The 13,322-nt window shown below is 38.5% G+C and overlaps 1 protein-coding gene across 10 annotated transcripts in view; it reads right to left on the bottom strand.

The window, feature by feature from the left end:
* RARB (retinoic acid receptor beta) overlaps positions 1-13,322 on the bottom strand; it is a 647,500-nt gene that overhangs the window by 120,095 nt on the left and 514,083 nt on the right. For all 10 annotated transcript variants that reach the window (XM_016124866.2, XM_016124868.2, XM_016124867.2 and 7 more), the window contains one exon: positions 10,209-10,357. In XM_016124866.2, coding sequence (XP_015980352.1) covers positions 10,209-10,357 — 149 coding nt within the window. The remainder of the gene's footprint in view (positions 1-10,208; positions 10,358-13,322) is intronic.

The following is a 13,322-nucleotide window of genomic DNA, read 5'->3' as shown; positions in this document are numbered from 1 at the left end:
TGGGTAAAGCTTTCCCAGTCTCTCAAAATGTCAAAACAGAGCATATGAAGAATATGGAAATGTTTAGATTCATAGCCTTTAAAAAGACAGTTTGATAAAATTCAGGAAAAATTCAGAAATGCATCCAAGTTGGTTTCCACAATAACCATTTCAGTAACAGAATCAGATTATAAACCAAGGGCACAGATTTTAGTCCCATAAACTCTTAGTGTCCTCATCTGTGAAATGGAGGGGGTTAAATAGCCCACGCATTTCTCTAATTGTTATGAGGATCAAACGCAAAACCTAAGGCAGAAACTGTTAGCTCTCCACCGAATTCATTATTTCTTTCCATAATACCAGGTCTGTACCTGGGCACATGGCTAGACGACATCTCTTGCAATTGGTTTCGGTCATGTGAGCAGTTGTTGCCAAGGATGCCTGCTACTCCTGGCCCTGGGTTTTATGAAGCAGGTATGTCGCATCCTCCATCTTCTCTTTCCCATTCCAGATGATGTTAAAGATCTATTGGATGCCATACTATAATATAACACTGGTAAGAGCCTGACTTCCTAATCACCGTGTAGAAGAGAAAAGGTACCAACCAGGAATACATGCTTTTAACTGTCGTGTGAGAAAGACATTCTGCACGAAATACTGCACATTTTGGAGTTCTCTTTTTTGTACTGTAGCTAAGCTCAGCCTAATTGAATTCCATATGTGAATGTGGTCTAGAAGCACAAAGAGGCAATATAAATATAAGCTTTTTAAAATGGTTTTATAGAGTTACGCAAGTGGGGAGAGAGACAACCATACAGAGTGGAAAGATGAGGGGCTCACAGCTGTGCCCTAAAGAAGAGAAATACAGGGGCTGATAAAATAGGATGCTCTTCCCAGAGGATTTCACCTGTTACTACTGCTTTCCCAGAGTTCGCCCAGGAGAAGGAAATATAGAATTGAAAGCTCTATTTAACTTCTCTAGTATAAAGTTTAGAAAGAGAAAGCTGAAACACTCATTTCCCAAAAGTAAGTAAATCATTACCTATGATGGTATAAATTTTATTTAAACAGAAATGATTTTTATCCATAATGTATATCACTCTCAGGAAACCCCAAAAGCATACTTTTATTTCTCTGACAAAAATACATTTTTGGTTTTCTTTGGTGTAATTGTAATATATTGTCACAATTCATTTTTTGATGATGAAGGGTCCCTAGGAATGTTGTAAAAGCAACTTATTTTGCTTCTCATTTGCTTTAAAAAAGAAACCAGAGTGGTGATTTGGGGTGACTTTTTTTTTTTAATTAACTGAATGAAATTTCATGAAACAGACTTGAGACCTTATTGAGAGGTGACCATTTTCAAATCGACAGGTTAACTATGAATATTGAGAATTCTTTCTCTATTGTATGTCAGAGGCAAAACCTTTACCAAAAACTATAGATCTCTAGTTTGTTTGACCTCTAGCTTGTTTGATTTAACAAAAACAGCAAATCAAAGTCTTCGTGATATTTTAAAACAACAAACGAAATAAGCATTTAAATAAGCACTTATGAACTTTTAACTATTGAAAGATTTATAAACCACTTAAAACCACCAAACTAAACAAACTATTATCCCCCAACCAACACAAGAAAAAAAAAAATACAAGCTAATTCAGAATTCACTCTCCACTTCCTGTTTATTCATGGACCAGAAGGGGGGGAAAAAGACAGATTTTCCTGTCTTTTCAACTCAAAATGATTTCTCAATTTAGAAAAACATTTATCCAGAAGAAAAGAGGTTTTTCCTTCTGTAAGAACTACTACTAGGTAAAGCCAGATTGCCATTTCAGCTGTTTCAAGTTTTCGAGAGACGTTGAGATTTTTATTTTCATTAAGAGTCCCGGCATTCTTCAGTAGATCGTTCCAGTTGCTAGTCCTTAGTTTGCTTAAAGACAGTCTCAAAGAGAAGAGATCTTTTGGAGTGAAAGGGTTAACTCAGAGTGGAAGGCAGAAATTACTAACCAAATGATCTGGACTTTGGCCACTAGAGACCTTGCCCTGTTTAGAAAATTTCAAAAAAGTTTACATGAATGTGTCATCACAAATCCTATATAATGAGGTGCAATTCATAATATAATTAGAATATGTAAACTTATACTACTATGTGTTTTACCATAGAATTATATATGCTTTCTTCCATGTCATTTATTACTATATTAATTACCATATATTCGGATCTAAATTTTTATAAAAACATCGATGCATTGAGGTCCTACTATGTGTAGAGCACTGTGCTGGGCATGGGTAAAAGCTGTGATCCAGGACCAGCTCTGGGCCTCCTGGAATTTAGAGTGAGACCAGAGAAGCTGACGGCAAACAAATGACTCCACACAGAGTAGTTAATAACACTTGCATTAAGTGCTCCAAAGGTGAACAACAGAAAATGTAAAAGAGGGGGACTTAACCTGCGGGTCTAGAGAAGTCTGCTCTGAGAAAATGGTATGTCGCAAGTCCCTTTGAGCGTCTGTAATGCCTGGCTGACCCCCAGTTGCTTGCACGGGCTATGAAAAACTACTGTTAACAGAATGTGTGAGTTTCCAATTTTCCACATAATTCTTCATAGGCTAGTTCAAGTTTCCTAGCTTTCAGATTCATTTTCAACTTTTCCCCTTCCTCATCTGGAAAATGTTCGCACATCTATAAAATTGTCTTTTCTGTAAAGCTTTCCCCAAATGTGTCAGAGGGATGTGAGGCTCCTTCTTGAGCCCAACAAACCCCTGAACCACAAGTGTCATAGCACATGACACAGGCACTGTTTCCTCGCCCATTCATTCACCCATACATTCAGTCAATTTTTACTATGTACCTATAATTTAACAGGCATCATTCTATGTATGTTCTAAACATTGGGACAACACATTGGAACAAAATACATGAAAATGTTTCATTTGTCTACCAAGAGCCTATCTCACAGGAGGTGTTTAATAAATGCCTGATGAATGAGAATAAATAAATTGTTGGTCGATTTTAATAAGGCGAATAGCTCTTTGGATCTACAAGGGGACCTACTGTTCTGTGTGGTTCAAGAACCATAACAATGAATTTGATGGCAGGTTTCATAATTCAATTTTAGCTATTATGGCATGCAGACATTGCCCTATTTTTGTTATTATCTTTAGTGTGTTATATTGTTCTTGGGGCTTGATACTACAGTAGACTCTAAACAGATGCAATTATCAGGGTGGGCAAAGCCCAAAATGTTCTCCAAACAGAGCATAATGTTCACGTTTATCCATGCCAATTAAAAAAAAAATGTCATTTCAAATGGTCTTGGCCAAATAAAATCACTAAGCACATTTATAGTATTTAATAGAAGTTCTAAAATTAAGTACAGACATCCATCTTCCTGATTGCAAAACTTTTTGTGACTGAACACACTACTTGCTGTCTGCCAGGAAAATAACAGCCCAGCAGCCTTACACTCATGGAGATGAGGGCCTCCCTTCTTCAGAGGCAAAGAAAACAAAGGCAGATGAGAAAATGGACCAAATTAACCCTGAGGGACCAAGGGGGCTAGTGGAGTTTCAACTCTTAAAGCCTGCTTTAAATAGAAGGCTACCAACGTGACCTTGAGCAAGCATTTCCTCTGCGCCCTTGTGGAGAAGGCACGCCATCATGGCTGCACCCGGCCTCACCCCAGGGGCTCTATATATGGGCTGGACAGTGGCTCTCAAATGCTGGCTTATGGATGGGAAGTTTCCACCCATCAATGGCGAAGCAGAGAGAACAAGGACAAAGCGGCAGTTGGGAGCGTGCCCATGGGTGGGTCCTGTCTGACAACTGCCCCTTCTTAGGAAAAGACTGCCTTGTAAGCTCTTCCTTCTCTTACATTTTGTTGTAAAAATGTCATTTCTTTTACGAAATGACCAAAGCAGTAAGGTTGTTTTGCTTTTAAGTATGTTCCCACCTGTTTTTGTTTTTAATTTGTTGCCCCATGAAACCCCTGGTCTAGATCATAACATACCACTGCTTCCTACCTTCTGTTTCAAAGTGGATGAAGCAATTGGGTATTTTCCAAAAGGCATGGGATGGGATTTTAATCCTAGCCTTGGCAAAGACTAGCTAGCTGTGTGACCTTGGCCAAGTTTCTTAACTTCTCTGAACCTCAGTTTCCTCACCTGTAAAATGGGGATGATAAAGCCTACCTTCTGCAGGGTTGCTGTGAGAATTAAATGAGATATAGGTAAAAAATGCCTAAATTTCTGGGGAAGAGAAGGTATCCAAGAACAGTAGTGTTTTCCTTCTCCCTACTCACCCCTGGACTTGCAAAAGCAGGGACTGCGATGCCATATGCGCTATCCCTAACAATAAGTTAGCTCAACTGATGGTTTCACTGCTTTAGTGTTGTATTTGGCAAAGGACTGAGTTCGAACTTATGGATTTCTGTCTGTTTTGCAAATTTTTTGAGGCCAGAGAAGTTAATGAACACACCAAAGAGAGGACGAAATGGCCCTGGAATCTAGTGTTCAGTTTCTGACCTAAAATGGTTTCCTCTTTCACTCACATGGCTGGTTCCTTCTCAGCCATGAGCTCTCACCTGACCCCCTATTAAATCAGGCACCCCTCAGTTACTCTATATGCAACCATTTGTTCATTTCCTTCCAACTACAAATTGTTTATTATCTACTCCTTTGCATAAGACGGTAAGTTCCAGAAAGAACTTGTCTGTCAAGTTCACCATTGCATCTCCAGCATCTGGCATTGGCTTTGAAATTCAGTAGCTGTTCAATAAATATATGCTGAAGGATGACGAAATGGTAAACGTAGTTGCCAGAAGAAACTTACCCATGAAACTGGGGAATAGTAGAAGATAGCATATAATCAAATGCCAGCTCTGGTATACCAACTCTTTTGCAAGGTGACTTTGCTACTTTTCCCCTTAAGGGGAGAAGTTTTTTCTACTTGCATTGAATCTAGACTTGACCATGTAACTGCTTTGGCCAAGGGAGTATTAGTAAATATGATACAACCAGGAGTGTGCACACTGGTGATGTCTTCTCTTACTGATGGGAACCCATCCACCACCACGTGAACAAGTCCAGGCTAGGCTAACATATGAGGAACAACAACTTGGGAACAGGATCTGTTCACCCCGTTAAAGCCCCAGTCATCTGAGTGAGGTCAGTGTAGACCACCTGACCCAGGCCAAGCCAGCCCAGACAAAAATATCTGAACAGAATTGTAACAAATAATAAATGTCTATTGTTTTAAACCAACAAGCTTTTGGGTTATTTGAAAAGTTATTTTAAAAATATCTGAACAGAATTATAACAAATAATATATGTCTATTGGTTTAAGTCAACAAGCTTTTGGGTTATTTGATAGAGCAGCTCATGAAATACATTCCAAAAACCACTCCAAACTAAGATGCTAGGTGTTTTTGGAAGTAGCTCATTTGAAAGAAAATTGCTAATTTCTCTGACTTTAGATGATACGGAAGTAGGAGCTGAGTGGAAGCAAGGAGGTAGAGAAATACTAGGCAGGGAAAGTGGTCTTGAAGTTCCTGCTATGGAGCCTGGGGCAAGTGGACATCAACTCTTATTAGGCAACTCTGCTTGAGCAGGTGGGGATTGGGAATGATGCCCACCCCTGCCGCCCATAGTCCACCAGAAGCAGCTGGCCTACCACCTTTGGCAAAAGTGCTTTGGGCCATCAGTTCTCAGTTTTAGAAACTGTAAGAAAGGACATACCATCATGCACTTTAGCCGAGGCCAGAAAACTAGGCCGAAGGGTCAAATGTGATCCACCGCTTGTTTCTGTGAATAAAGTTTTATTAGAATATAGCCATACTCATTCTTATACATATTGTCTATGGCTCCTCTAATGCTACAATGGCAGAGTTGAGTAATTGCAACAGAGACCATATGGCCTCCAAAGCCTAAAATAGTTACCATCTGGTTCTTTACAGAAACAATTTGCCAACCCCTTACTAGGGTAACCAGAGGAGGTTCCATGGAATTGTTGGATCTTAACTTGAATCGTGAAGGAAGGAGGCTGTGTTTATTTTTGTATAAAGGAATGTGAAATTGCTAAAAGGACATTGTAAGAAAGAATACTAAGATTATAACTGATTTTACACCACTGCGTGCAACAGTCATTATAAGTTAATGATAATACAAATGATAACTAAGAATATGTACCATGTATTATGTGCCAGGCATTAGTATATCTGCTTTATAGTAATTCATTTTATCCTAACAACAATATTTAGATATAGGTGGTATTATTTCCATTTTTCCAAATGAGAAGAGAGAAATTGAGAATTAAAACTGCCTTCCCAAAGTCAAAAAAACTGGCAAGTAGCCTAGCCAGTAGCTAAGATTCAGATTCTGGTATTATTACTCTAAATTCCATATTCTTTGAAAGTTTCAAAAATGGAAATGTAAAATATGATGAAGGCCAAAATTGTGCATACATTCTAGCAATGAGTAATTAGATTTTATAAAAGACATGAAAATCTGCTTTATTACTTTACATTGTTAAACCTTGTTGGCTAACAACACCACACATTCATTTTATGTGCTCTTTGTCCTCTGCAAAAAATTGCCATTGCTCAGCCGGAAATCCCCTAAGTGGGGCATCCCTATGGTGCATCTAGTGGCTATGTTACCAGGGTGACGCTGTGTCAACATAGCAGCCACTGGCCATTCATAGGGGAACCACGACCTATTCATTAAATTCTGAGGCTGAGACTGCCTCCTGATTCCTAGGAAGACAGGTTTTCTTTCCCAAACAATAATCAATAAGGTCATCATGGTAATGATAGGCAGAAGCCACTTCTTTAAGAAGGGTATTACTTCTTAAAGATATCAACTGGGTTCTGTTTGGGAGTTCTACTTAAAACAGAGGCTCCTAGCCCAGGATAATGATCTCTGATCTCCAGGCAAAGGATGGGCCAGTTTTCATAGGTCAACCAGGAGCCTAGAGGTACCTCCTGGTAGCTCAAAACAGTCTGCCTATCATGCATGGGAACCATTATAAACAACCAAATTATTATATGTTGAATTCCAGAATAGAAGTTGTTTCTTGATTCGTTACCTAATTATCACAGGGGAGAGATTCCTAATAGATAGTTTTCACTAAGATTAAGCTTTACACACTAACAGAGCTTAAATTGATATACTTTTCCTAGAGGGCATTTTGGCAATTTGTATCAAAAGCTTTAAAAATGTATAAAGACACTGACAGAGAAATTCTACTTCTACTAATTTAACCCAAGAAAATGATCAGATACATACCTAAAGCCCATATATTAAAGTGGTAGTTAAAACAGTGAAACACTAGAAACATCCTAATTGTACAATAGGGGACTAGTTAAAGAAATTATGATGTAACCATAAACTACTATATTAATGGTACAACCATAAAAACTATGCAGTTGTTTAAATTTGGTCATGAAAGGTTATTAAATTTTTTTTAAAAAGGTTAAAAGCAGTATGCAAGATAAAATTCTATTAAAAAAAAGAAAATAACAAAAATAGCAATATCCATATGCCCACAGAAAAACGGGTTCTACTGAAAAAAAAAACAATAGGTTTTCTGCTCCTAGAGTAAAACTATGGTTGTTTTAATTTCATATATTTTATACAATAAATTCTGCATTGTAATGATAATTTTAAAAAATAATTTAAGAAGTTATGTTTCTTTTTCTTTGGCTAGTCCATTAAGCTTTTGTATTCTCATGTTTTTCAGTTCTGTGAATCGTGCCACTGTATTTTCCCAGCAAGCCAAAATACAGACCAGTCTTTCTCAAGGGGGAAAAGGCAGCCTACTCTTTTCAGACACCCACTCACAAGACAAAAACCCTCAAATTTGACAGCTGGCTGGGAGGTCAACTGACGTTACTGGGCTTAAAGCTCTGTTAAAAAGATATATCTTTAACATGACTCGGAACAGCTTAACCAAGTTTATCAAAGTTGTTTGGTCCAATGTGGGTGTTGTTTTTGTTGGGGTTTTTCCTAAAAAGAGTCAGAATCCCAAATTAAAACAAGAGATTCAGGGAATTAGCTGACTAAGGGCTGATTAAAACATTTTGTACCAGGCAGATTGTGAAACAGCTTAATATGCAGGGCCTGGAATCTGGCATGAGAAGAGACACACTGTATAATTTCTTTTCCCAAGATATAATGGGAGTAGGTAAGCTGAGTTATAACACACCTCATTAAGATTTATGGACATGAGATGACTTAAACTTTTTTGAAATATAGGAGTGTTTTTTTCATTTAACTTTCAAATGAGCATTAGAAAATTACTTATGCATTGCACAACAAATTATTTATATATTGGACAAAATGAACTGGTATTCTGTTAAAGCCTTCTCAAATCTCAGGATAAATTTAAGTAGATTCAGCTAGGGGTGATCAATAATAAAGCAATAATTAGATACACAAATATTTCGCTTTTTATCTAGCTGCCCCTGGTTGCCACGTTAACTTTCCTGACCAGTATATCTGAAGCTACTTAAAGAAAGGAATTATTTTAAAACAACCAAAATGATACCAGAGTTAGAGAGTTATGCCTGTTTTTAATGAATTTCCCCAAACTGGCCTTACCCTGTAAAATAATACATGTTAATTGAAATGATTCGAAAGAAGGTGAAACATATAATTTCTTTGAGGAGCCGAGTAACATTTATGTCTTTGTTAAACTTACATCTTTAAGCGCCCGTTATGGGCCAGAGTGTGTGTGAGGTGTGGGCAATAGAGCTCAAGTCCTACAGACTCTATTTTCGAAGGCAACTAGAGATGCAGGGTGGTAGGTTACATTCAAAAATGAAGCTAATTTTCCTTCCTGCCTGCCTCTTAAAATGTGACTTCACAGCTCCTCGAATTAATAAGTGGAGTTTAAGTTCCTACCTCTTGAGTACAGGCTAGCCTTATGACTTGCTTTGGCCAACAGAACATATCAGAAGTGACAGTGTGACACTTCTGAGCCTCCGCCTTTCAAGACCTTTTGTGCTTCTGTTCTCTCTTCTGGAACTCAGCCTGTGCGGATGGCCAGGGCTAGTCCAATGACAATGAGAGACCACGTGGAGGAGAGCTGAGGGACTCCAGCCAATAGGCAGTACCCCCAGAAGCAGAGTCAGTTAGCTAACCAGAGATACACCCTGAAGCACAGCTAAGACCAGATGAAGCACCCACAGGAGCCTGGCCTAAAGTGCTGACCCATAGAATTGTAGGCTAAATAAAAAGTTATTGTTTAAACCATTTGGTTTTAGAATGGTTTGTTACGCAATAGTGCCGAACCAATACACACAGCAACAAAAAGTGCAAACTCCAATAAACTAAATACAAATGCCATGAAAACACAAATGCCATAATGGGAGCACCTGTAATATTATTCCAAAATGTTGACAATTTACCAATGAATCACACAATTTAGATATATAAACAACAGACCTGAACACTCACTGGGGAGAATATAAAGAAGTTGTATATCTAGGGAAGAAGAGCTGGCTCAAGATAGCCATAGTTCCTTTGAAAAACTGTCTATGGACGAGTTGGATTTGCCTGTGAAGTCATCCTTTGTTTCTTTTCTCTCTTAAAAAAAATAAGCTCTTTCACTCAATTAAGCCTGTTGGACTCGATAACAATTGTCTAGCTTGATTCAAAGCAGCCATATCCTCTCTGACACATGTTCAGCCTCCACTACTCTGTAGGCTGGAATTTTAAATCCAGTTCCCCTGAATTTATGACACACACACAGTAGCGAGTCCCTACAGGCTGAAAATCAAACTGTAATTCAAAGGCCACAGGGCTGAGGAAACAGCCAGAAGATAAATCCCAATTTCAACCTTGGATTCTCTGCACGTTGATTCAGTGGACTGTCAGTCATATTTAAAAATAAAATAAAACTATAAAGGCACCAGACAGCATGTTTTAAAGAGAAACAGGGTGATGCTTTTCAGAACTCCTTTAAAAGGCTCTTGTTACCTGAAAAGACCTGTTATGTGTTATTTTAAAGGTCCCCAAACATTTGGCCCTAGTCATTTGCAGAAGTTTCTAAATTTTCAACCGATGAGATATAAGGAGGAAGTGAAACCATCAAATGCAACCAAGCCCACCATGCTGATTGGAGGTGACGTCACAGATGGCAAAGCAGCCCACTTCTGGAACTGGGGAGGTCACCTTCACGGAGCATGCGCAGAACGAGAGTGCTCCAGGCACCGAGCCGTGGGTACTCACCTTACAGCCCTCACAAGCGCTGACCCCATAGTGGTACCCTGATGATTTGTCCTGGCAGACGAAGCAGGGTTTGTACACGCGAGGGGGAGGAAGTGGAGACGGAGGGCTCGGGACGAGTTCCTCAGAGCTGGTGCTCTGTGTTTCAATCGCTACGATGGAGAGAAAACAGATTTCAGTTCATTTCGTTTTCACCAGTGAACTCACAGCCTCTGCCCCAAATTCAGCAATAACATTAGCAAAGATAGGCCCACAAAACCAGTCATCGCAGCAGGCACAAGAACTCAGAGGAGTGCAGTGACTTCCCCAAGATCAACAGGGCAGTAGCAGAGCCAACACACGAAGTCAGATCTTCACACTGCAAACCCCAGGCTCTTGATACTCTTCAGTTTCCTTCAGCTTTTGATTAACTTAGAGTCTCAGAAATAACTTGTCTGACCCTGTTGTTCACTTAATTAAAAGAAAATTTCCTGAGGACAAATAAAGAAAATGCCCAAAATAGCCACAACTTTGGCACACAGCCACAACTGATCTTCATTAATACTAATAATGGCAAGACCTTTGCTACTCAAAGAATGCTCCCTGGATCAGCAGCATCGGCATCCCTTCAGAGCTTATTAGAAAACATAGCATCAGGCCCCAGCTCAAGCTAATGGAATCAGAATCTGCATTTAACAAAAACCTCAGTTGACTGAAGGTACGATTAATATTCGAGAAGCACTGATTTATACTTCTGATGGCACAGAGTCAAGTTGCTCCTTATTCTAGATTTAAAAATACATGATTTCCCCCATCTCATTGTTTAAGCACCCAAATTCCATGGGAAATAGGAATTTATAGAATTTAAGACACATGTATTCTCCTATGCCTACTCTCCAGATTTAAGTTCAAAGACAAAAATGCTCATAAAGTATGATGGAAATTGGAAAGGGGGTGATTGAAGGGATCAAATAATGTTCCAGAATCTTCTAATCTCCAAATTACTTGACAATATGCAGGTTTTCCTGAGTATAACATTCCTAGTTGTTCCACTGCTCATAATCCCAGGTTAGATATTCTGCTGATTCAATAGTCCAAAGCCAAACTTTCAGCAAGTCAGGTCAACTCTATCCCCTAAACATACTGTTAATCGATCCATCCTGGTCTCGCAATCCTGCTGCCACAGCAGGCTAGTAATCCACCTCAACTACCGCACTAGCCTCTTCACTGTACCTATGTTTGTACCCGAGGGTCCATGCTTCAAAAAAGCGGTCAAGGTAATTGTTCAAAAAGTTAACATCGATCCCTCTCACTCACCAGCCTAAAGCTCTCCAATAGTCACTAATTAGATCAAAGTCCAGCTCCTTACTCTGTGTTACAAGGCTCTAAATGACAAGCCCATTAGCAATGTTACCAAATCCAACGATTCTCCTAATTTATTGACTTCTAAACATGTGGCTTCTATTCTATTTCTTGAATAGGCCAAACTGTCATACCAGCTTAAGGCGATTGCACACTAGCCATTTCTCCTACTGCAAATTCTCGGACTTTCACAAATCTGGTTCCTTTGTATCTCTTATGTCGTAGAGCAGATGCCACCTTCTCAGAGATGACTTCTCTAAGAAAAATGCCCGCTCCTCACTCCTCATCACTACATCCCATTATTTTATTTTCTATAAAACTCTAATGAATGTCTAAATTTAGAAAGTTTGTTTGCATACAATTTATATTCTATCTTGGTCACACCCTCAAGTATGTGTTCCGGGCTTAGAAGAGGTCCTGGCACAAAGCAGGTAGGTGATCAATAAATATTTGTTGAATTGATAAATTTTTTCCTTTTCCTTTTTCTTCTTCATTCCAAATACTAAGTACTCTCTAAGTTGTTAAATGATAAAATTGGAACCCAAATTGCTTTCATGTACTCATTGGCTTCATTAGAAAGTTATTAATTATCCATTTGGAATAGACTCAAGTATAATTATAGCATTTTCATAATTCAGAAGAATCTTGGAATGAATTCATTAGAGTCATGCAGGTCTAGTAGATAAATCTAGTAGTCTTTTCTGCTTAAAACCGAGGAAGCTGGGAGGAAGAAAGTCCTTACTCTGGGGTAGTTTGGCATGATTATGTTAAGTGTTCTATAGATGGGTCAGCATCTGAAATGTCATTAAGCTTATCAGACCAGCTACCAAGCTGTAAACGCAAAAGCATTCCTCACGCTAATCAACTTCACCAAAAGCAAATGAGTAACAATGACATGAAGAAAAAACATACTTGCTAAAAGTACAAAATAATATATGGTTTTTTTTTTTTTTTAAAAAAAAAAAAAAAGCAAATAAGGAAACATATACAGAATCACAATTACCTACAATCTTTTCACTGAGAAAATCACTGTTATCATTTTGGCGTATACCTTCCAGATCATTTTTCTATGCATATAAATGTTTTTGGTTGGTTGGTTTGTTCACTAAAGTGGAATTATACCATAGATTCTATTTGGGACTTTGTTTGTTTAACTTGTTCTATCATGAGTTTATTTCCACGTCAGTAAGTATCTTTCCCACAAAACATTTCATTATGATGAACATCTTTGTAGCTAACCTCAGCACATCTCTGACTTTTTCCTTATATTAAATTCTGAGAAGTGGAATTATTAGTTTAAAAGGTATGGTTATTTAAAATATTTTGTTAGTTTTTAATTCATGTTGATAAATTTGACTTCTTGAAAGCTGTCAGTTTACACTCCTAAAAATCAAACAATGGGCCCTTCCCTAGATGCCTCTCGAATCTTTTGGATTGGTTCTACTTGAGTGCCTCAATTTCCACTCAGTGTTTCAACAACTGACAGAAGCCTGTCGTCACCACTGTGATCAATCCTGCATTGTGTTCTCTGCAGAAGCAATGTGGGGGATGTGTGTTTTCATGTCCTACTCGCTCTTGTAGAACAGCTAATCTGGCTTGACTAGGGAAGTTGTAAATAGAATTGTTAGGGCTGGATTCAGCTGTCAGAGCTATGCCCTGAATTTCAAAAGTGGGTGGTAATTTCCATAAATATGCCACTTCAAATACATGTACTCAAGAGAGTACAGCATTTCACCCTCCCAAAGAGAGGAAACAGCACTGAGGGCAATTTAATAC

Source organism: Rousettus aegyptiacus, unplaced genomic scaffold (assembly GCF_014176215.1).
Source record: "Rousettus aegyptiacus isolate mRouAeg1 unplaced genomic scaffold, mRouAeg1.p scaffold_m13_p_4, whole genome shotgun sequence".
Lineage (NCBI taxonomy): Eukaryota > Metazoa > Chordata > Mammalia > Chiroptera > Pteropodidae > Rousettus > Rousettus aegyptiacus.
Note: the sequence above shows the minus strand (reverse complement) of the source record. Positions and strands in the feature narration are given on the sequence as shown.